The sequence below is a fragment of the Chaetura pelagica genome, unplaced genomic scaffold (genome assembly GCF_000747805.2).
Source record: "Chaetura pelagica isolate M959 unplaced genomic scaffold, ChaPel_1.0 scaffold28, whole genome shotgun sequence".
NCBI lineage: Eukaryota > Metazoa > Chordata > Aves > Apodiformes > Apodidae > Chaetura > Chaetura pelagica.
In genome coordinates this window covers 95,519-121,159 of record NW_009954303.1, presented here as the reverse complement: position 1 = coordinate 121,159, position 25,641 = coordinate 95,519, and the positions used below count along the sequence as shown (strand labels likewise).

Genomic DNA, 25,641 nt, shown 5'->3' with positions numbered 1-25,641 from the left:
TCCCTACTTTTTAACCCTGGAGCCGCACTCCAGGGAGCCGCCCCAGGCAGGTGGCAGTGCCAGCTCCCTGCCTCTCCGGGGTCAGGGCTCTGTAGGGCAGCAATGCATTGCCCACCCAGATGGGTAGCCCATGGCCAGCAGCTCAGTGGTCCCAGGGCCAATTATGCCTGCCAGCCACTGCCATCAAGGGCTTGCAGTGCCAGCCAGGGGTAGAGCAAGCCCTGAGGGTGTGGTTCAGCCACAAAGCCACTGGGTTTCTTTCTTAATAAATTTTTATCTCTGGCAGAGGAAGTCATAAAGTGATTATGTTTCATTGAAACACAGAGGAAGGACATCCCAGTGCATAGGACTCAGAAAAGGCCAAAGCTCTGGCCTCCTGGCTGCCAGAGAGCAATAAAATGCACAGGCATTGTGGGACTAAGCTACAGTTCAGCCCCTGCAGTTATCACTTTTTCACAAGGGAGATTTCTTCCACAAGCCTTCATTTTTCTCTTCCTGGCCATGCATTGGGACAGATGAAAAAGGTGGTGCCTACAAGAATAGTGCACATGTGGGTTGGGTGGGTTAGTCTCACCCTGGTGCTCACTGTGCGGGGTCAAGGGGAGGGTGTTTCTGTCAGAGTAGGGCTGCTTGGCAAACAGAACAGAATAGAATAGATTTATTTTTTGTTGTTGAGCTCCTAATTGTGGTTGTACTTTAGCTTTAGACACTTGTCCTGTCCCAGCACCTCCTCCTCCCACCAACAACCATCCAGTATTTTATCCAGGAGGTGTTTCTGGCTGGTACCATGTGTGGGGAGAGCTCGGTTTGGCTTTGGAGGGTTTTTTTGGCTTGGGGTTTTTTAAAGCTGTTTGCTGCCCCTTTGATGTGCTGGCTCCAACACCAAAAAATCTGATTGCAGCTTGCCTGGCGGTGCCGGGGCAGGATCCAAAAGTGCCAACAGTGTGGCTGGGAGGCAGTTGGCTTGGACCTGCTCCCATCAGTCACCCAGAGCCCCTCAGAAAGCCCTGCCAGCATGGGGGTGTGCAACAGGGGAGCCTCTCCAAGCCCTACTGCACACCATGCCCAGAGATTTCCTGCGGTGCCATCAACACGATTGAAGGGGGCTGGTCCCCCCTCCTCTGTATCACCACCCCCTTTAATTAAAAACTGAAATCGCGTAATTGCCTCTTCATTAAAGCCAATTAAAGCCCGGCTGGCAAGGGAGGAGGCAGCGCATTTTGCAACTCACCGCGGAGATGAGAAAGCACACACCGCAATTACGGTGTCTGTTTGGTTTGCCTTCACCCAACGTCTTCATCAGGGCTGGCTTTGAAATCAGACCCTGGGTGAAACGGCGCTGGCAGGTTCCTCAGCCCAGCAAACCCCGCATACTGGTTGGACCAGGTGCTGGGAGAGGCCGCAGCGCGCTGTGGTGGGAAAGGGAGGCCAGGCTGCCTCTTCCTTCTCCCCCCTGCCCTGCGCTGACAGACAGGGCCAAGTGTGGAGGAGGGATGCTCAGGAGGATGAGGGATGGAGAACGAGACTCCTCCATGCCTGGCCAAGGAGGCCTCTGTGCCAGGGGCTTGCTGGGTTGGTGCCTGCAGCTCTGCCCTTGGCTCTCCATCTCTCAGGTGGTCCCCATCTTTGCTCAGTCGGGGAAACCGCACTGACCTTGCCCTGCCAGCTGTGGGTGTGTGTTCAGAGGGCTCCTCCTTTGCTGTCCCAGGCCACAGTAGTAATGAGGTTATAGGGTCTTCAGCCCCAGATGAAACAGGGTATTTGAAGCCTCTTCAGCCTTGCTGGGGGAATGGAACCAAAACCCCCTGCTCTCCAGAAGGCACCAGATAAAGCGGGCAGGGGCAAGAGGGAGCACTCCATTTCCTCTTTTCCTTGGCCAGAAGATCCTGACACAAGCCAAGCCATCTCCATGACCGCAGGAGTTTCCAGCCAAATAAGCTCTACCAAGCCCTACAGCCATGGAGCCAAATACACGTGTGATGCTGCAGCACTGCTGCTCGAGATGCCTGCTCAGGGATTTACCCTCTTGCTGCCCAGCTTTGAAGCACCTGAGCAAGCAGCCTTTGCAGATGCTGTGTTGCACACTTTGCACTTGCCTACGTTTTGACCTGAATCATGCTTTGCTTTTTTTTTTAAATAATAACAGTCCAGCATTCTCTGTAGGCGATCTTTCTTCAAAGATCTCCTTTTTGATCTTTTCATAGGCTAAGCAACAATTCATCCTATATAAATCTCAGATGGAAGGTACATAATTTGTTTTTCCCTGCTTTTTTGAAGCGGTAAGAGATGAAACAGCTTAGGGGAATGTCAGCAGTAGTTGTATCTTAATTGGCTTTTCTCTGCATCAAAACACCTTGAACTATTCACTTGTGTGCAGAAGCTCTACGTGACCTTTATGGCAAGTGCTTTAACTCCCCTAACAAGTTATATCCCATCGCCGACTTGAGGAGTTTGCTTTGGTAGTGTCTCCAATACTAATTTTGTACCCAAGCTTCCTTCTCTCGTGCCCTTTCTCCAGGCAAATCAAAGAGGTTCAAATGTGCCTTAAGTCAGGAGCATGGAAAGGAAGGAAAAGAAGGAAGACTAGATAATTGGGTAAAATAAAAAATCACATTTAAAAAATGAAAAAAAATCCAGACTCCTCCCGTGCATGACCTTACCACTGTTGGCTAAGTAGATGTTAATGCTAAAACAGAAAGGCAGATTCTTCGTATACTCCTAAAAGGTGGATGAGCCTGGACTCAACAACCATTGGACTGAATTTCCTTTGTGAAAACATCAGTTTAACAGCTCACAAAGGATATTTGCACAGTGCAAAGATTATTTGCAACAGTGATGAGACTAATGGTTCTTCTTTTCCATCATCATCGTATGCTGTCTGGTTTATGTCCCAGCCAGGGGGAAATTAGTTATTTTATATATGTTTTTTTTCTTTTTTTTTCCCCCCTTTGGCTCACATTGCATAATGAGCAAATTCCTTTCCGTACCATTTCCCCTCTCTTTAGCTTTTTCTCGAGTCGGGATGGGTCTGGTCCCGGTTATGTCAACTTGCAGCTGCTGGAGGCAAACAGGGCGAGTCAGCGAGAGGCCACTGCCTCTCTGACCATGGCTCCCTCTGGAAAGGGAACTTTCCTAGGTGGTGGTTGAGGTTTGTTTTTTGCAGCACGGGACGGTTCCCAGGAAGGCTCGCACAAGGCAGGAGGCTGCACGGAGCTATGCTGGCTATTGCAGAGCATGCTCACCAGGTTGTGTTCACCCGGTTTGGCATTCCCACAAGGTGTCCAGATTCCCACGGTAAAAACCAGAGGGGAAGGCAGCTTGTGCAACAGGTGAGCAGCCCCTGGGCGGAGCGAGCGTTTGTGCTTGTGTAATTGGGGAGGTGAACACGTAGAGAGGAAAGCCGGTCTGGAAACAAAGGCTGTCACTTGGCGAGCATCTCAGCCTTCATTCACAATGATGCTTCATTACCAGCGTACGGGCTTGGATTTTTTTTACTATTATTTATTTTTCTCGGGGTTTTTTTGGGTGCTTGTCAAACCAGAGTGACTGAAGGTGTTTATTCCTAAGCCATGAGAGGTTGGAGGTATTTAGGACAGCAGTATGAACATATGGAAAGGCATAGCTCTGCCTGCTATTAGTGTGATGACTATGAACTGTTTGGGAAAGGGAGAATGAAGGCTCTTCCCTGCACAGGTCATAGCTATGATGACAGCTGTTTGCATGCTGATTAGAGCGAAAAACATTGGGCAAGGTAAAAAATGTGAGGACTTCAGCTTAGCAGGAGGAGTCCTGAACAGGTATGTCCTGACACAAAACCAGTGCCTCCCAGACTTTATTTGGAAAATGTTACACCTGTTCTCCGTGGGAAGAGGCAGAGGATAAAGCAACATGAATGCAGCACTTGTTTTTTTTAATATATTGCCATTTACAGCAGGCTGTCAAGAGGTGATTTGCAGGAGCACGAAGTAGGCTTCACATTTTTTCTAAAACCCACGTGTTGGTGGACATTAAAAGCCAAAGAACCAGATGACTTTTATCACTGGCAAGGCTCTGGGGCCCGTAACATACACTCCAGCAGCAGGAGAAGCAAGTCTCCCACATAGCTGCATAACTCACTACTGGTGCTTATAGGCTCAACTAGAAAGGGTATTTTTTTCCATTTTCTGGCAGAGCTAGAAATGTTTCCAAAAAGGCTCAAGCTAAGATGCTTCAGGAGAAGGTGGAAATTTCATGCATAAGTTCATAAGGTTATGTTCTACCTCAGTGCAACGTCAGACAGGCAGGGCACGTCTCATGTCTTGAACTCACCTCCTGAATCGCCGAGCTTGCAAGGAAGCAGCGATTTCCTCGTGCCATAACTAGTCTGACCACTTCTTACACCCTCTTCTCCAGCTTGAGCCTCCTCCAGACTGCGCTGAGCTGGCTTCCTCAGCGAGACCTCATTCACTTGAGGAACTGCCATCCAGGCAGCATTCAACCGAGGATGAATTTATTACGACTCTCCTTTATTTTGAAACAGGAAAAGCCTGTTTAATAAGGAGAGTGAAAATGCACAGCGACCATTTTCATTTTTTCCAGCTACCACAAAACCTAAGCAAACCCCAGATAACTGATCTAGCTGAAATTAGGCTGAAAGCCTACAGCTCTCATTTATCCCAAATACCAAGCTCCCATGGAGGTACCCTAACACTGTGCTAAAGGCTGCAGGGAAACCACAGCCCATCCCCAGTGTTCAGTAGGAAGCAGAATATTTGCCATTTGTTTCTGTATCAGATGGGGCAGCTGGGTAGTACCTCCAAGGCTTTCTTCCTAGACAAGCTGAGAAGCTATTAATCACACTGCAGCCCAAGGAGGCCACATGCCAAATGAATCTCACTTTGGAGCACTTCCAGCTGATTCAACTTTCAGATCCAGAAATTGAGCTTTTTTTTGTAATTCCTCAAATGAGAAGCTACTGACACAAAGACTGCATCAAAAGAGCATGTTCCCACACACTAAACTTCAGTTTACCAGGTTGCTGTGATGGTAATCAGGTGTGTATGCATGTATATGTACACTCACATTTTTGGTACCACCTCACCATTTTTAGAACTTTCCACCTTAGTTTTGCATAGGGACCCCAACTGCTCTGTCTTAATGCACAGTCTGTTTTAAATTTTCTTTTCCAAGAAAATTTTCTTTTTGCATATCCATATTCCCCGTATTTGCCATCCAGCCTGGATTTGTCCAGCTGGAACATTCTGCACAATCAAGTATCAGTTTCCAATACCCTTTTTTCTGCAAAAGGAATAAGCTGTTCAAGTACCTGTTACTTCTCCTGTAGAGAATCTTGAACTATCTGATCAGAGTGAAGCCTATGAAATGTTCATCTCTGCCATTGCCAGCCAGATCTCTAACGGCAAGTGCACAGCTGGGTTTTCTATCAGGCTGCACTGTGCTCAGCTTTCCCATGGCTTTCCTGAGGATGAAGCTTCATTAGGCACCCATCCTATGCACTTACCCACCCACCTCATTTGCACTCCCTGAATGCTGGCACATTCACTCTGTGTTCTGGAATTTCCCGTTTTCTCAAAATTAAAGTTAGCCTTTCAGGATTCATGCACATAAATTACTTGAGTGTGCTAATTTGCAGATGTTTATCTCCAGGTAGCAGCACTCTTGTTTAACTGTGTAGTGGAAAGTACTTCTTTAGTATGGGGGTACTACCATGCAATTCCTTTTAACAGAGAAAGAAAAAAAGCTGGTCAAATCTTTGACGTGCCCAGCATTACTGGCACTGTTACTGATGAGTTTGACTGTGTGCAAATGCCATCCATTATCCCTCCCTTTGTCACACAGGCCTTTATACCATTCTCTCTATAGTCTAACAACTGGTTACAAAAACTAATTAAAGAACACAGAAGTCCAGAACCCACTTCTGCCTCAACGCTATGCCACACAAGCAGTATTACACAGTTCCTGACTGCAAGATAAGGATGTAGGGGTATCTTAACACATCACAAATGGGTCCATGTCCCCTGTGACCTCCTTTAGTCCATGACCAAGTTGCAGATTCACATGGAATCTTTCATAATGGCACTGCTTCCCTAAAAAGCTAAATCCTGCAAAACATTCCAGACCATTTACTTACAAACTGAGCAAGTCTGTTCAGATATACATCAAAGAACTCTGTAATGTAATATTTACAAGGGCTGCTCTTTGGCTTTTGCCAACAAAGGAAACCAGCAGGATGTTCAGACAAGAGCTCTACAAGGCCCAACAGCTGGCCTGCCCCTTCTTAAATGCATCACAGCTCCATTCCAAAAGTCAAAGAGATATCTGCTTGTCCTAGGAAGCATTATGGACCAGACAGGCACCAACAATCATGTTTCACAACTTTAATAGAATATTCTATCTAATCTGTACAAATTGAAAACACTGTATTAAGTTACAAATGTGTAAGGTAAGGCTGGAGCACTCTACATGCCTGGTCACAGTGTTGATACAGCTGCTATTCAACTGCTGCCAGAGGTTGGCAATGGATGCTGAAACTAGAAATGTGTACCTGAAGTGCCACACAACAACAAAAGTTAAGTTTTGAAGATTTCAGAACTCCAAATAAAACAAACTGTGGAATGGAATAATTTCAGTGTTGCAAGTAAGACACCAAAAATTCAGATTTATTGAACTGAATTTTGATAAATTTCCGTGTTGATAGTGAAAGGTCCTTCCATGCTGGACACTAAGCATAAGACTACTGGAAAGATTCTGGTTCTTTGGCTGCAACCCACATCCATCAACAGCAACAGCTTGGGCTTTGCATTTTGATCTTCATCCAGAAGAGTTGTCATTTTGATGCAAGTTTGTTTCTTCTGTCTAGACTACTACATTGAGACCAATTCAAATTACTTGTTTTACAAGTACCCATATTGTATGCAAAAGAGGAAGATGATTTTCAAGTATATTAAAAACTATTAAAAAGCACTAAATCTGGCAAAGTACTTACAAACATGAATAAATAAATAGTAAGATGAACAACTAAGTCTCAAATATGACACCCCCTTCAATGAAGTAAAATTACTTCAATTGGTTTTACTGAGATAATAAATATGACATTTAAAGCTTCTCAAGCACTAGTTCAATTTGTAGGTTGCAAGAAACATTAAAAAAGTGGGGAGGGAACTAGCAAAAAAGTCATATTGCTCTGTTTCAGCTACCATACGTGTAATCCATTTACTTCAGCTTCTCAGCACATTGCTATTCCACAATTTTCAATGTTTAACAAGAAAATGGATAATTGTCACTTGGTAGTCTGGACTATTTCCCCTATGCATCGGGCAAAAAAGGCTCTAAAGGCCTATAGACATACTTAGCTACAGTGTACCAACGGCTGTAGAGTGTGCTTTATTTAAACCTCATATTTCCCAAATGCATTGAAGTTGCCACTGTACATGTTAAGCAATAAAGAAGTTAGTGAAAATCATGCATTTTAAAACAAATTAATTTTAAGCATTGTTAATAAGATTGTGCTGCAGCAATGGAATATCCTGAACTGCAGGCCAGGTATCCAAATATTTATTACAAGTTGTTCAAATATCACTTCCAAGTGGTATTTCCTTATTACTGTTGTTTGCATTCAGCAGGTTGGCTGGAATCTTTCTGCATAAAGGGAAAAATAAAAGGAAAAAAAAAGTTAAAAATCAAAAAAGCATACAAGCAAATATTTCAACAAATAAAAGAAACTGGCTACGCAGTTTTGAATTAGCTAGAGATACCACTAGCACATACAAAAAAGCTACAGGTAAACTCTAGCTAGATCATACAGCTCTGAGCAGCAGTCACCATATTTATCGGGTTCCCCCCTGCCCCAAACTGCTTGGCATTTTATTTTTAAGCTACATTTGCACTCCTTACACTCTATCCAGTAGGCCAAGGTTCAAACGAACAAGAAAGCAAACCACCTTCTACTCCTCCCAACCAGAGGCTCAATCTGACTCAGTTCCTCTTCAGGAGTTCAGCAATAAACTGCCACCTCCTCATGAACTCTGTGGAGGGAGGAAGGCAGGGAAGGTAGGCTGCTTATTCTGCAGCACGTTTAAGTTTTTCCTTAGAAGCTTTGCCCTTTCTGCTAAGGTGATAAAAATGTAATTAAAGTGTTGATTTCTTCTAGGTTCTGCATCACCAGCAGGTAACTATTCAACAGTTGAACACTGGGCAAATCCACATGTCAATCTAAATATGCAGAAGTAGAAACACCTTTATTAGGTAGTAAAACAACTTCCCCTTTGGCAAAAGGAAATGTATTTCAGAAGGAGAACAAGTACTCAAACAGCTAAGAACTTCGGGTTTTACACTGCACTTTTTTTTTGTAAAATAGGATTCTTAGAATGCAGGAGAATTTATGTAGCATACTTCCTGTTTGGTTTTCCAGTCACTGTTCTTAATATAGGTTATTATAAATAAACGGCAGCCACAGAAGCCTGCTGAATTCTAGTAAAGGAAAATACAGATATAAAACATGACACCTGGAGTGTCACTGACCACAAAACAATGTAACTACCCTAAAGAAGAGCTTTACATGTTGTAGAAGCAAATATGCAAGAGTTCATTATATATCAAGTAAGCTAAGACTAGGTTAAGCATTTTGCCTGTAGTGAGGAAGAAGAGGTACAACTAAGATTCCTTATTATAAAGTTTCACCCTTGATAATCTGCACTAAAGCCAGGCTATTTTTCTCTTCCTCACCCAAACTGCATTAGTGTTATAGCCATCTCTATCACTCCCACTGGAAGACTATATTAAAACCATATGCTCTCACTTCTGCACAGAAAAGCAAAAGACCTTTCAGACTTCGCCCTTATGGTTTTCCTCCCCCAGCACATCTGGCTAAATTCAACTTTGTACTCTCTCATCTGCCTGGGGTTCCAAATAACAGTGATGTGAACTCAGTTTTCACTGATCTGGAACTAAATATAGCATGAATTCTCTCCTGAAAAGAGTGATACCTTTACACAGGAAACAAAATCAGCATTCCCTTTCTTAAAAAAAAGTCTGATTGCCACAGCTAATACATTGCATGCTATTCCTTTTCATTTAGAGGCTGGAAAACACAGCAACATTTTTATCAAAAAGCTTTCCAGAATTAACTATTTTTCTTTTAACTACTTTGTATTTGAACATGGCCACAGAGTAGTGCACAGCATAACTTCCCATCCCCATGCATTCTGGATAAAAGCCATAATCAAGTAAAAAAGCCATGATTTAGAAAGCACTTAAAAATCTGTCCATCTCCCTTCCCTCCTTCCTATTAATCTGTCATATTTATATCAGACACACTTAGGTTGACCACTGCAACCTCTTCAGCTGAATTTTAATAATCAGTCAAAACCCTTGTTGAATTTTCTCATAAACTTCCATTTCTCTACACTTGCCTTTATTTCTGTAAATATTTAAATCATAATATTGTATCATGTAAAAACTGAGTCACAGAGATTACAAAGTTCATTCTTATGGATCTTTCAGCATTTATTGCTGTTCTCAGACAAAAACCAGGACTTAAGGGGTTCTCAGATGAGTCACTTGTTAAAGAATTTTGAGAAATACAGCAAGTTTATGCTATTTTTAGATAAGCCCTCAACTGTATGCTATCTTGACCATACATATAAAATCTTAAGTAGGCCATAAGTAACACGGGAGTATCTCAGAAGCAGATTCCAACACAACCAATTTCGTTCTACCATTCTAATACCACAGCACTGCTCTTGCTAAGCAAGCCACTGAGCTCCATATTGCCTCCAGCTACATGTCAGCCTCCTACAATGCATCTCACAGTCTAACCCCAAGATGGCAACAGCACAGAGAGACAACTACCTTTTCCTTCAAGTTATAGCTGCCTCATCAGGCACGAGCATGTTGAAACTTATTTTTAGCTTCTAGCAGCTCATGTCAGATCAGGGACCAGAGCCCAGGCTGCAACTGTGATTGAGATACTACATCAATACTCCCTCAAGCAAGGCTATAAAGTTTGAACCTGCTCTTCACACAGCAGCCAAACTGTTGGTGACGTTTGGTCAAACAACCACTACCAATCCAGCAGCAGTCTGGGATTTTTCAGGACTGTTTGCAGCTAAGGAGAGTGCTGAGAGTTGCTGGGGGTGGGGGTACGCAAGAGGCTTTTGCACATATCTGAACATATTTGTATATAATTGTATATATTTTCTTTTATCATTAGTGTTTAATTAAAGCTGTGCAGTTTAGTTTCAATCCAGCCAAGTCTCTCTTTTTCTATCACTCCTTCCCTACCCAGGTGGGAGGGGATCAAGAGCATTGTTGTCGAACCTAAGCCAAACAGTGACATCATGTGCTGGCCAGGCAGTAAGGAGCAAACAGTGAAACCTCAATTGGCAAAGATAAGGAGGAATTGCATCTTATTTTAAAATAAATTTAACAGGTAACAGGTAAGTTTTTTAAATTTTTTAATCTTTGAAGCATTTAGTAATATTGACTTATTCTGTGCAAGGACTTTAAACTACTCTGGGCCTTTGATTCCAGTTCAAATCACTAAACAAGTGAGATTACCACCTATTTTTTTCTCCTTTGCTAATAAGATTCAATAAAAAGCTTTTTTTGACACTGCTTTTTTATTGCACCACTTGCTCAGAATTAAAAGATATATACTTTTGCTTGATTTTATTACCTGGGAAAACAATGCAAGAGACTTGAGGTAATTAACCCACATGCAGACCACTTGCCCAGACAGACACTGGCAACTACACCACCTGAACTGCATCAGCAGCTCATGGACATAGAGGACATGCATCAAATTTAAAAAGGGAATTTCACCTAAAATTTGCAGGATCATAGGGCTAAAATGAGGACTTAAAAGCAGGTCTGAAGCATATTCCTTTCATGACTTTCATACATACAGCCTACTGAATCTATCCATGCAATTAATCTGGTGTCTTAGAGGACAGGGGCAGAAGCCCAAAGTATCCATACCATTTATCTGACCAATTTAATCCTTTCTAACCACATCTTTTTCACATAAAATCACAGGCAGCCCATCAAGATCTCATGTACTCCCAAAAAGACTTTGCTGCCAACAATGGCATCAATGCAGGCAGCAGACACTAAAGCTGATGTCCTTTACAGCAGAGAAGCCTTTCTGTATTTCAAATGTCTTACCATTAGAGTCCAGTTTAGGGGTCCTAAAGATAAAACTTATTTTAGCTCCTTTTCTAGTCTGTGTTACTGAGTGAGAAAAAGCAAGGATACCAAACATATACATAGGAAGTAAACTCAGAGCTAAATGGAGTTAAGCAAGCAAGTGGTATGAACTGCCTTCCTCCACAACTGGACAGAATGCTTCAAAGATTCTGAAAATGAATTTGCTGCTAACAAGCCCTTGTGCCACTGTTACTTAAAAGGTAAGAACCTTGAAGCAAATGCAGTCTCATCCCACAGCAGCTTTTTAGTTCGTAATTCAAAACTGTTTTCTATATGACCTTGTCAGCTACTTTTCTATTCAAGCTTAGCATTGAGTACTGTGAAATAAAGGTAGCTAAGGGAACGGAGCATGCAAGCACATAGAAAAATATACTAGACCAAACAAGCTACATTATCTGTCTTTGTAGCATCTTCTGAAGGTGCTTCCTATCATCTGCTTAGTTTTTCAAAGCCAATTATACATAGTACAAGTGCTTTGTGTAGGAGAGTATCACGATCTGGTTCCAACCGAACAGCTTGCTAACAAGTTAGCAAGACAGAAAGTGTTAACATTTATGTAGCCAATATGGTATGACAATAAATGAGGAGATAATATGAAAATGACTGAAGAGGAGAAATTGGATTTGAAAGGAAAACAAACCAGAAGAACAATAAATGTGTGTACATGAAAAGGAAAACTACTCTAGATAAAAGAAAAGCAGGGGAGGAACTGAAAGGCAAAGAGGAACAGGGGATGGGGAGAAAGGGGACTAGAAAATGGGATGGACAGAGGAAGGAATGGAAAACAGGATCAGGGGTATGAGTCTTCAAAGGCAAAAAAGCAGAATTCCAGGTTGACTTGAAAAACTGAAGCCAGTGGCTGATAATTTTTAATTGTAAGAAAATACACAATTGTTTTTTGTAACAACGTGCAGCAAGACAACATATAAGGTGTTGTGACAAACTGATGTTCTACTATTACAGGTGAATAAACAGTGCAAGTATGTTGACACAGGGTGGCTGGCTTCTCAAAGTGTATCAGATTGAAAATAAAAAAACAGCCCAAGTGTGAGTTTAACAAAGGCAAAGACGGGCATTACCTATGCAGAAAGGGGATGAGTTGGAGGGATTACAGCTTCTCCTAAGTAAGCAAAGAAAAAAAACCAAGATACAAGCCTAAAATACACTTGAACAAGTATGAAGCCTGTTGCAGGAATTGCTCTCTGAGGCATGGGATGAAAGGTGAAAGCTTACAGTAGAGAATGAAAGGAGTTTTTCTTTGTTGTTCTTTTAAATAAAAGACAGATGAGCAGAAGAACATACCTGTTCAGAAACATGAGCTCAAGAAAAGGCCTCTAAGAGTGACTGACTGCCTTTTTCAGCCAGCATAAATAAGAATGTTGGAAAAGACGTACTAAGTAAGCTGATGACTTACAAGAGTTCTCAAAAAGAGCAGAGGAGATATTTAAAAAACAATTTGCAAGTATACTACAGACAGTGGAGACGCAACATCAAATGAGAAAAAAGAAAAAAAGTAAAGTCTGACAAGTCTCAGTATACAAAATAGTTTGACTGCTATAAAGACAAAGCAGAAGTTGTGCCAGGAAGGCAGAGGTCATTCTCAGAAGTCAAACTTAATTTTATGATTTAAAGGCGTTAATCTCTATATGCATTTCTTTATTTTTTTACTAGTAAAACCTAAAATCTGAAGTCACCACTCCCCCATTTCTTTTCCCCACATAAGGTAAAAGCAAAAAAATAACCAGAAAACCCTAGAAAACAAACCACATTGCATGGCTACAAATGGGACTCTTGGAAGTTACATATGAATGGAATTCCACCTTACCTAGAAATGTATGAATGATAAACAGACTTAAATTACACCTAAATGGGAAAAAATTGAAAGGAACTGTCAGCATGAATGAAAAGTGAAATGTACAAAATAATACAGGAGGCAATAACTATAACCTTCCAAGGTACCTTTAGCTTTTTTTTTTTAATAGAATACCAAATCCTTTAAATGGGTATTTGATACTTAGCATAAAGACACTTGGATTCAGAACTAACATTTTGTTTCTCAGCTGTCCCACTTTCTCCCATAGAGGTACAACACTACATTTTGATGCTGCAGAACATGATAATTTCTTCCACTCTAATCCTGTTCAATCTTTCCACAAGACAGACCTTCTTTGCTATACACAATTTCTCATTAAAGAAAAACAAACTCAATTCTCAATATGGTGACAAAAAACATTTGATATGATGATGTACATGAAACTCTGCATCAGAGGACTGGCATGTTGAGCTGCTGTTCAGACTTCTAGCCAAAGATCACGCAGTTTTGCACAAGTTTCACTTTTTCATTTGTGCCTTTATAAAAAAGTGAAAACTGATGTTTTAAGAACTAAATTAACTCAATTCTGTCACCACTGTTCCACCTTCAATAAATGTAAGCATTAACTTTACCATAACCGAAAGATCATAAAATATCTATCAGAAGGAACACTAACCTTTAAGACTGAATTTTAAACCAGATCTCATAAAGTTTAAAATTCAAAGTTGGGGACTAACTTTTGATTTCTATCTGAGTACAGACATGCAGAGTCTAACCTGCAGCCATTAGGACCAGCAAAAAGAACAGTTCTAAGGAAAAGAAAATACAAACAAGCTAGTTGAGACTTGTCAGACTAATTCTAAGTTGAAGTCCAGCCACAGAACTTTTGAAATAAGACCTTTCTGAAGGAAAAGTATCTATCATTATTATACAGAGATACCATTAAGAAGGCATACACTTCAGAAATTCTTTTTCTTAGTGCAGCTTGGAAGACAAAACCTACCATTTTCTCAATGTATGGAAATACTAACTTCTCTTTCAAAAGCAATTTCATTACTGAAGAAGATGAAGACATGGCAGTCAGAAGCTAGGGCAGCTTTTGGTTCTTAGTAATCTTTTCACAAACTGTTTCAACCTTGGTTACATTGCTATTATAGTTTGTATTATGACTAAGCACACAAAAATCTTTACCTTAGGATCACTCTCTGCATCTTCCTCCTCTTCTCCCTCCTCTTCCCCTTCCAACTCCTATGACAAAATAGAGATAAACTAACAGAAATTAAAACAGGTTAAAAGTGCAGCTTTTTGTAATGGAAAAAAAAACACAGCAAGTTATATTACCACAGTATTCCTGAGTGTTTCACATATAAGCACTAAGACTACCTGGGCTGACTTGAAAGAATTCAGCATTTTCAAAATCTTAAAGAAAAATCTTTAAAAGAAGATCTAAAACACAGATTTAAAAGGTTCAGTATGGCTTAAGGCAACCTTCTTACATAAGCTGCTGCAGTCTCCAAGCAATTTTTAACTTCTACTTGACAGATAAATGTCTAATTTTGTTCTTTGTTTTGACCTCCTTCCAAAAGAGTCTCTGTTTATTTGGATTACTGTGGATAGGCTATGTACTTCTACAGGATTTTGCAGTATTTTCACACTCTGTTGTGCACATGCCTACATCCAAGTAGTAACATCTGGCACTGGAGACAGATTAAAACTACACGTACACTTCTATCAAGACTCAGCCTAAAAAATAAAAGTAAGAAAACGTTTAGTCACTCAACAGCCTAAGCCCAGAAGTCTGTATTGCAGCTTGCAAAAACAGAAGAGACTGAAGAGCTGAAGGCTGCCAGCTCATATCGGATCACCAGCTCAACAACTTATGATGTACTTTTACTATGGTGAACTTCATGTCAGGTATACATCTTTAACCAATTAGCAAGAACACCACAGTAAAAGAAAAATATAATTATCTGTAAAGGATAATAATTCATTTAAGTGTGGTATCGTTTAGTGGTTTTGTGCAAGCCTTTCACAGTATGTTTGTATTCATACAAGAACAGACCTCTTGTTATATTAGAAATACCAGCCTAAATTGAGCTTTTGGTCTGAAGAGCCACATGTTCTCCCTTTTTTCCTTTACATTTAGCAAGGCCCAGTCTTCAAGCTTTTAACAACTAAAAGCTGACAGCTGAATTCTACTACTGCCTAAGTAACAGATACTTTAAACTGAAGGTTCTTATGCAGCACTCAAAAAAAAAGTAGTCTAATTTTTTAATCATGTCAGAAAGTAGCTTTCAGAATACTAGAAAAAATCTGATAAATATTCTTGCAGAAATTACTTTTGTGAAGAGGAAAACCAGCTATATTTTGTAAACTCAGGAATGCTGAACTCTTTGAAAACAAGTATCATACACAAGACCATTTGTGAACAGCTATCTTCTGCTCCAGATACGGCTACTTCTGGAACACAGCAGGTAATAAGTTATCTATAAAAGATACAGTATGCATCTCACCTCCTCTTCACCTTCTTCACCTTCCTCAAACTGAAAAAAAACCAACAAGATTTTATTAGCTCTGCTAATATTTGCATAACATCTGCAGTAATAGGTCTCGCATATTCAAACACAGCAACTGAAATTAAGTCCCTTCCAGAAGCAAAGATTAAAGACTCGTAGCAGGTAGAATGATTCTTCCCTATTCCTAAGTAACAGGAACTCTTCAGGTTTTTCGTTATTCTCATGTAATTTATACTACATGCTAATCTAATCAGGAAAGAAGAATGTTTCTACCTACATGGTGACTACCTACATGGGGAAGAGAAGCACCATGTACCAGTACAGGTTGGGGGCTGACCTGCTGGAGAGTAGTGTAGCAGAAAGGGACCTGGGGGTCCTGGTAGACAGGAGGATGACCATGAGCCAGCAATGTGCCCTTGTGGCCAAGAAGGCCAATGGCATCCTGGGGTGCATTAGAAAGGGTGTGGTTAGTAGGTCAAGAGAGGTTCTCCTCCCCCTCTATTCTGCATTGGTGAGGCCACATCTGGAGTATTGTGTCCAGTTCTGGGCCCCTCAGTTCAAGAAGGACAGGAAACTGCTTGAGAGAGTCCAGTGCAGAGCCACAAAGATGATTAAGGGAGTGGAACATCTCCCTTATGAGGAAAGGCTGAGGGAGCTGGGTCTCTTTAGCTTGGAGAACAGGAGACTGAGGGGTGACCTCATCAATGTTTACAAATATGTAAGGGGTGAGTGTCAGGGAGATGGAGTTAGGCTTTTCTCAGTGATAACCAGTGATAGGACAAAGGGTAATGGGTGCAAATTGGAGCATAGGAGGTTCAAGGTGAATATCTGAAATTTTTTTTTTACTGTGAGAGTGACAGAGCACTGGAACAGGCTGCCCAGGGAGGTTGTGGAGTCTCCTTCATTGGAGACATTCAAAACCCACCTGGATGCGTTCCTGTGTGATGTGCTCTAGGTGACCCTGCTCTGGCAGGGGGGGTTGAACTAGATGATCTTTCGAGGTCCCTAGGATTCTATGATTCTATGATAATAAACAAAATGTTGATAGCATACATACGTTATCATCATCTTCTATAGCTTCCCCAGTGAAATAAAGCACAGCACGAGGGACTATCCTTTCACGGAAGAAGTGTCCAATTTCAAAATCTGCTGCTAAAGTAAATTCTGAATCTTCATCCTGTAAAATAATTCAGTTTCATTTTTCTAATAAAAATGTGACGTGCTACAGAGCAGTGAACCAAAATATTTCAATTACGTATTTGATAAACATCACACTGTCATCAACATCAACCTTCAGGTCACATGTACTTTCAGTATACTTAACTTTGTAACAACAAAATAAATAGTAAGTCTAAATCTAGATTTGCAGAATTGATATTTTTAAAGTGTCGTACTTTCTTTCTTCATATGGGTTACTGGCCTACTGGAACAACTTCAACCAAAAAGGCTCATATAGACTTTGCTGGTTCTGACAAATGATGTTACAGGATTGTTCAGACTGCTTCAGATTGATATAAAAAGAAATCCTCTATCAGTCATGCAGTGGTGCCAAGTGGAAGAGGACAAAAAAAACCCCTTCCCTACAGTGACCATTATAGAAGTACTAGATCAGCAAAACATGTAACAGCAAAACGTCAATGGATTACTTGGAGAAGTCAACAGTATCTTTCCTTTTATCAAGATAAAGTTCACCTTTGGCAAGAGCAAAAACACCAATAAAAATACACACTACTTAATAAAAGAACACAGTCATTATAGAGGTGTTTAGCAAAAAAGATAAGGCAAAGAGCTATCATGCAATTTCAGAAACGTAAACTTACCAATGACTCTCCATCGCTAGATACTGCAAAAAGACAAGACAGTAAAATTAAGAAAAGTTTGTACAGTCGAGCTCACCTCAATAGTCAAGATGACAAAACACAGTATAAATAAATACACTTTCATACCAGAAAACATTTGGGTTATAAAGTCTTCAACAGCTAACTATGAAACCTTTAAAGACAATTCAGATTCATTTTAAATTAAACCCCGAAAATTGCACTTGCAATAATTATGTGCTCTGGCAAGAGCACCAAAGCTGCCTTTCTGACACCAAAGACTGTTGTACAGGATACTCCTTCTGCAAAGACGCATTCCAAAGGCTTGCAGATCACATTTCTCCCCTCAATCAACACATTTTATTTCTATATTAATGCTGTAACTACACCAACTTTATTTTGCTAGAACACTAAGAACTCTCTCCTCTCCCCAAATCAAGCAGATTAACATTTTGTCATGAATTTGCAACACATCGTTGAGCAGAGGCTTAGTAATGTAACCAGTAAGGAAAGCTGTGGGGGGTTTGTTTGTTTACAAAACCACAACAAAACAAAACCACCCCCCCAAAGAGATTTCCCTCCTCTACTCCATGTGCCATGGTACTGTGATTCTACTGTGAAATGGATAATTTGGCTCAGTCTGTTTTCAAGTTGAAACTGCAAGTATCAGCTGCCAGCACATGTCAGAAGCTTATCCTTCTTACACAGCTACCTCCAGAGTATGTCCTTCAAGTATTTAAAAGAAAATAATGTAAGACCATCATGAGGCAAACAAATCTCCCTCCCTTTCTGAAAGCAGCAACTACTTGTAACACAAAAAAAAGGTTGTTTAAGGTAAAGGACATTTCTGTACCAAACAAACTTCAACTTAGGAAATACTTATCACTTTTTTCTTATCCCCAGGTACATAGTGATTTGAGGTTGTATTTTAAAGGGACAGGTAGTTCATGACTATGACTGAATCAAGAACTAATGTCAGTTTTGTTCAGTACATCTCTGAAGTCCACAAAGTAAACCACAAGTACAATGAGACATGTATCAAGAATAAATATTGTTTGCAGAATCCATCTAAATGTTTTAAATACATGAGTACATACCTAACATTAGGTGACAAGGAAAATTATGCAGGTATGTATGGAGCATTAGGGATCACTAATTAATCAGAAAAGACCACAGGAAGTTCCATCATCATCACAAAGGTTTAAATGAAACTGACATGCTATAACTTGGAACACCGGAAGAGATTTCTTTTGCATGTTAAAAACCTCAAATTGATGCATGGAGCCCTCCTGTGGCAAAACAAGTCAACTTCTTTAGGAGATGCTGCACAAGACTCCTTCAGTACAATGAATCCTGTTTACACAAGATACCTAGTGCTCCAATTCTAGAAAATAACATCAGAATGAAATTATCTGTTTGAATGGGCTGCCATTTCCTCTCTTCCTCTAGTAAGAAAAAGGTATACAACGCAGCAGCTTGAATAGTCTGTAAGTTTAAACTGTACAGATACAAATACACACAAGTAAAACACAACACATTTTAAGAATCCTAAATTCTCAGTTTCTAAGCTTACCTTTGATTGGGCTGAAGAAGTTAAAAAAAGAATCATTAGGTACTTGTTTAGTAATTGTCCGAACTGTGCCTCGACCCTTGTGTTTCTGTTTTTTCTTGATTGTTTTAACTGTAACATTTTTTCCTTTCTTCCAGTCAATAGTACACCTAGAGACAACACGTGGTAAAAAGTACTTTAACTAAGACATCAGTGAAAACAAACTGAGCATTTGAGCACAAACATCAAGGCAAAGATGGCCTATCATTCTCAAAAGCTAGTTTTACACACACTGACAAATCTACTTAACAAGATGTCAAGCAGACATATCATAGTGCTAGAGAATGTGTATGTTGGACATATCAAATATTTCCCTAAATGAAAGCTAAATAGTCTTCTCAGAGTAATCACTGCCCTCACCCTACCCACACTTTAATATTATTTCGCCTCAACTACTAGATTTTTGTAACACAGAGCATCATTAAGCTATTTGAAAAAATAAATAAATAAATAAACCTCAACAGTTGGGAATTACTCTTCCAACAGCCAAACACTTAGAAAACAACATGTTATGTCCTCTCACTACAGGCCAAGGCCATGTCCATTTACCCTAAAAATAAATAGGCAAGTAGCAGTCAGGGAGAAGCACGTTTTAGCTCTCCTAAGAACAGTGCTTGGGCTGACTTGGCAGTCAAGTACAGCAAGTTAGAAAGAGCTTACTTTTCAGCTCCTTCCTGCCACTGTGCAAACAGACACTTTTATCTCAATTAAAAGTATTTCCATCTATCTACAGTTGTACCATCATGAGATGTAATGACTAAAATGTATCTACCCAATTATCCTGAAATAAAAGGCTTGTAACTTCATTAATAATCTATTACATTAAGGATTTAAAATTCATAGTATGTGTCAGGTCTGCATGCTGAGGCCAAGATAATTATTAGCATCCCTACAAACATGCCTGGTTTTTAAGTCAGCAAAAGCTTTTTTTTAAAATCTTCATTAATCATTGTCACAGTAAGAGAAAACAACATCTGGAAAATATAGCCATTACTTCAGAAGGTTTTTTGAATTTCAAGTTCTCCTTACCCCTCACAATCAACTATTTCAGGTCCTTCAAATGAAAAGGGGTCTGTCTTGTCCGGCTCTGACTTCATCTTGTATGTTTTTGTCAGGACAGAATTAGAAAAGTAGTCGTTGGGCCCAAAGTGAAACTCTAATGAGAAAGACTGAAAGAAAGTTCCATTACAGTTTTATGTCACCACTACATTTTATCTTTGAAATGGTGCATCAGTAGAATTATTGTTAATCCAACGGAACATAGGATTAAAAATTCAATGGCAAACATAACTTTCAAACTGCAGCAGAGGCAGGAAATTAAGGAAATTAAGAGGCAGGAATTAATTATGTCAACCATTCTGAATGTGCAAGAAGCTAGGACAATCTTGGCTAACAAGAATGTGCAAGAAGCTACAATCTTGGCTAATTCAAATTCTAATCGGGTAATCTACTACATTTCATTCACCTTTACATACAGAACTGCTGTCTTAAAAGCAAGTATAGAAATAATTACTTTGAGAAAAGTCTTGGTTTAACTTTCTGTGGAAGCCTAGTCATCAACCCTGTTTTAAAAGGACACAGCCCGAAGCAGGTGTTTCTGCTTATGTTTGAGGGCACCTCACCTGTGACACCTGACAATTGTTTACAGAAATTCAGTTTCTTACATGGAGAACCAAAGGCTCCAGCTATAGAAAACTGCAGCATACACAATACATCAATTTGCAAACACCCATTGCACAATGCTATATAAGCCCACTTTGCACTCAGGTTCAACTATCAGCTACTTAAAAGTAAACCAAAATTCAAACTCCCTTGGTACAAGGGAAACCATAAGGTTTTCAGCAGCATTGCTTTACTAACTCAAAGGGGGAGGAGGTCTGCTTAGGCAGGTCAGTTCAATAACATAGAAGGATTGACAGCTGAAATCCCCAACATAATCAAATCTACTGCACAGCCAAAACACAGTGAACAGTTACTTTAAATATTTTATTTACTCCCCTAACAATACATCATAAAAGCTAGACCTCATGAGCATACAAAAACAGTAGCCTTGAATATACTTCCCCGGACACTCTTCAGGCTCAGGCCAGGAAATGGGTCTGTTATCAGTGTGTCTTGGCTCCCCTCTTTTTGAGGGCTCACTATGGTAGACGGGATAAATAACTCCAGGGACAACAATCTGCTCATCAGGTATTTATCCCTCTCTTATGTCCCAAAAGCCCCTTAGTCTTTCTGTACAAGCTCCTTTCTATGACCCCATGAATGCACTCACCTGACTGAAACCTAGAAAGACAGTGGTCAAGAAGGGACTGGTGGCAACAGCAGACTTTCCAACTCACATGCTCACAGTTTAAACGAAGCAACTAGACCCCATGAATGCACTCACCTGACTGAAACCACATGCTCACAGTTTAAACGAAGCAACTGAGAACCAGATGTGAACTAGAACAGGTATGTTGGCTTCACATAGCCTATTTCAGCTTTACTTCCATTTTAAAGATAGTTTGGTGTCTTCAGCTAAGGCAAATCTCTCCCTGGCAATCACGTTCAAGGGAACTAACACTCATACCCAAACAATTCCACAAACTGTTACTGGTGCTACAAACAGGTAACAGTGGTACTACTTAGCATGCAGGATCCTCAGGACTACCAAGAAAAAATATCTGTAGAGACTGCATTTCAGTATCTTATTCCATACCCGCTAACTAGAAGACAGTAAGAAGCAGCTTCAAATTTCACATACTATTTGAGGTGCTGTAATAACCTTTCCAGTAGTCTTTATTTGGACATCTTTTCTTTTGGTATCAGCTGACCTCTGTGACATGTATTTCAAATTTTGCCTACAGTATCAAATGCTTTCACAAAAAGCTGGATGTGTTTAAAAGTCATACGGATGTAATGCTTGGGGATACAGTTTAGGGGTGAATACAGCAAAGTAGGGTTAAAGGTTGGACTTGATGATCTTAAAGTACTTTTCCAACCCAAATGATTCTATGATTCTAATCCACAGCAGAATTAGTGGTTTTGTTATGGTTATGGTAACTTTTTACAGCACAAAGCTACCACTGCTGCAGCAATTTCAATAGCCAAAGTATTTCAGCCAAGACAGTCATCAAACAACAGTGAACATGTTTCTCAAGTAGTCAGGAATACATCCTTTTGTCTCCAAATACAGAAGGGACATGGAATTTGTCAGCCTTCCTTTATTGGATTTGATGTGGCACCGGAATGGAACCTATTAACAGAAATGTGCTGTCAACAGGTTACGAACAGTGCGAGACAAGATAAATCTTCTGTTTGAAGAGAAATTCTTCAACTCAAAGTCATGTAAAACAAAGCTGAATGAGAACATAAAAATGCTGTAGACAAAAATAACTTCCCAAATAATCCAAATGCCACCAAACAGATATGCGTCAAGATAAACCACACTAACTTGATAGAATACTTTATTTTGTGTATGAATATATATCCTCTCTTCCATCCCTAGCAGTATTTAGGAACTTAATACTTAATTGTTCTCTGTCCATACTACTTGCCTGGCCTATTATCAGCTTAAGTTTTTTGGTACTAATAGAAGAAAAATAATGACAACTAAGAAAAAAAAAACCAAACAAACCCCACAACTTGGCTTCAGCTGTTATTAACCTTCAAAAGGCATTTTGAGAAAGTCCTATAATCTTTCTTATGTGACTCTTCAACAAAACTTTTCTTGCATTTATTTTGGACTTTGTCAGAAGACTACAACTCCACAAGACAAAGCAAAAAAAACCCAAATACGGGGAAAAAAACAAGGAAGAAGTTTTAAAAAAGGATGTGTAGGCTCAAATCCTGTACTTCTCCCTGCCTGCCCCTCAAAAGGAATTCAAGGAGTAAGAATAGTTTGAATGAATTAAATAAACAGAACAACTTATTTTCTACACAGTATCTGTTTCTGTACACTGAACATAAAACAACAGAATTCCCAAAAAAGGTAAAGTTGTACATTTTAAAATTACACATTAGGTACACTTTTGAAAGACCATCTAATATATTTTTTTATCCTTTTCAATAGGCACAGTATTCACCTTTGTCTTTGATTAATCTTTAAGTGAAATCTCTTATTTTGATGAAATATTCAATTATAAGTAGCATCTAGTATTTTTCCCACAATTCCTGCCCAAATTAAAAGCAGACATGTAACTTTACTAGTAAGACTAGCTAATTTGGGATTTGAGAGAGGAAAAAAAAAGTGACAGAGTTGAGCCAGAATTGGAATCTAGAAACTACAATTATATCAGAAATGTGTGTGTGTATGTATATATATATATATATACATACACACACACATAAAGCAGACATGTAACTTTACTAGTAAGACTAGCTAATTTGGGATTTGAGAGAGGAAAAAAAAAGTGACAGAGTTGAGCCAGAATTGGAATCTAGAAACTACAATTATATCAGAAATATGTGTGTGTGTATATATATATACACACACACACACACACCAAGCTAAGGATGAAAGAGCCAAGGGGCAGGAAGCATAAAGATACATCTTTAGAAGGCAAAGCATAAATGTATTAACCAAGAAAAACTCTCCACATATTTTCCAACCAAAAAAAAGGAAAGAAAATTCTGGAATGCTGTTCACTACTACAACCTTTGAGAAACAAGCAGAGTAAACTCACCATAGGCTGTCCAGGTTCAGAAAACTTAACTTTAATATCCTGCAGATGTTTCAAGATTGGCTCATCATATTCCTAAAAGAAAAAAAAAGCTTATTCACTAGGCAACATTTAGAAGAATAGAATTTTAACCTAAAATTGCTTGTTCAATCTGTTCTTAAGGAAGAATTTCAGGCTTAAGTTCAGATTTGGATCCAAAATTCTTCATTGTAGTCGCAAATACCACGTGTCAAATTCTCAACTGATTGGCTTGATCTTCAGTAAAGCAAAGTAAGCCGCTACCATACTATGCTTCATGAATAAATACTGAGAAATAAAATAACTTCAGTCAGGACATTTATGGCTAGCAAGATTCACAAAAAGATTTGATTCAGAGAATTCTTTCTTAACAGCATTAAAAGCAATAAGCGAGGGCAAAACTATAAAAGCTATTTAATTCAACCAATCCATGGGTATGTTTGTAGTATCCTTGCAAAAATAAACCTTTATGGATTAAATTCACAAAACAACAGGGGAACAGCTGTTACAAGCAGGGAAGCGGTGTCTGGAAAGCCGTCCAGAGGAAAAGAACCTGGGGGTACTGGTTAACATCTGGAGGAACATGAGCCAGCAGTGTGCCCAGGTGGCCAAGAAGGCAAACAGCATCCTGGCCTGTATCAGGACTAGGGAAGTGATTTTCCCCATGTACTTTGCACTGGTGAGTCAACACCTCAAGCACTGTGTTCAGTTCTGAGCCTCTCACTACAAGACACTGAGGTGCAAGAACATGTCCAAAGAAGATCAACAAAGCTGAAGAGTCTAGAGAACAAGTCTTCTGAAAAGCAGCTGAGGAAAGTGGGGTGGTTGAGTCTGGAGGAAAGGAGGCTGACGGGAGACCTTACTGCTCTCTACAACTACCTGAAAGGAGGTTGTAGCGAGGTAAGCGTTGGTCTCCTCTCCCATGTAACAAGCAACATAACAAGGAAATAGCCTCAAGCTGGGTCAGGGGAGGTTTAGATTAGATATTAGGAAACATTTTTTTACTGAAAAATTATCAAGCACTAGGACAGGCTGCCTAGGGACATGGTGGATACACCATCCTTGGAGGTATTTGGGACATGTTGATACAGGTACTTAGGGACATGGTTTAGTGAACTCGCAGTGTACTAGGTTAACAGTTGGACTTAATAATCTGAAAGGTCTTTTCCAACCAAAACAATTCTATGAGTCTATACAATTGCATTTTAGTATATATAAAGGTTGTTAAAACATTATTTCTTGAACAAGTTTAAGTAGCATTTTGGGTCAGCTGTTTCGCTTGTCCATCACATTCAAGCAGGTTCAGGAATGTTAGGGATCCTGAAGACTCAAAGATTCAGTCTCACACACACACTGCAGAAGCACTCATTATATGGAAGAAGTACTTACTTGTACTAATTCACTTAGCATATCTACATTCCTAAAGATAGTAAACCAGAAATCCGGAATTCCTTTGACATTTGTCTCTTGCGCTTCTGCTTTTTCTTCTATTACCACCACATTTTTCAGGTCTCCCTGAGAAATACAGAAACATTTAAGGTAGTAAATAAAATCTTCTTAATATACTTAATAAATAAACAGATATACAAGACTACTGTAATCTCTGAAGCTCTGTTCAATGAACATTTAAAAGGTCAGAGTTTTTTTCTCTGTAAATAAAGTTAAGAGACAAAAGGTTTATTTCCACAACTAAACTCTTAATTCAGATGTACCTTCAACTAAATTGGAATTCTTTTGTACAAAGGCTAAAGAGACTGAGGGACAAACAGAAATAATTAAAACACATTTCTATCTTTCTACAAAATGAAAAAATAATTTTCTATTTCTCTATTAATCTCATTCCTGTAGTTGCACCTGCCAACGACAACATTTCATATAAAAATTTAAAATTTAACTTTGCCCTCTGAAATCCTGTTTTAGCTTTCCACTTTTACAGAATACTTGGTAAAGCTGGTTTTCATGGTTATTTTTCATTATTAGTCTGTTATGATATAGGATTCCC

At 39.7% G+C, this 25,641-nt stretch overlaps 1 protein-coding gene across 1 annotated transcript in view; it reads right to left on the bottom strand.

The window, feature by feature from the left end:
* Positions 1–6,362: 6,362 nt before the first annotated feature.
* Positions 6,363–25,641, bottom strand: part of NAP1L4 (nucleosome assembly protein 1-like 4) — a 24,619-nt gene continuing 5,340 nt past the window's right edge. The window contains exons 6-14 of the mRNA XM_010003870.1: positions 25,029–25,154; positions 23,625–23,696; positions 19,990–20,129; positions 18,925–19,070; positions 17,355–17,377; positions 16,592–16,711; positions 15,532–15,561; positions 14,210–14,266; positions 6,363–7,638 (exon numbers count right to left, since the gene is read on the bottom strand). Coding sequence (XP_010002172.1) covers positions 7,600–7,638; positions 14,210–14,266; positions 15,532–15,561; positions 16,592–16,711; positions 17,355–17,377; positions 18,925–19,070; positions 19,990–20,129; positions 23,625–23,696; positions 25,029–25,154 — 753 coding nt within the window. The 3' untranslated portion in view covers positions 6,363–7,599. The remainder of the gene's footprint in view (positions 7,639–14,209; positions 14,267–15,531; positions 15,562–16,591; positions 16,712–17,354; positions 17,378–18,924; positions 19,071–19,989; positions 20,130–23,624; positions 23,697–25,028; positions 25,155–25,641) is intronic.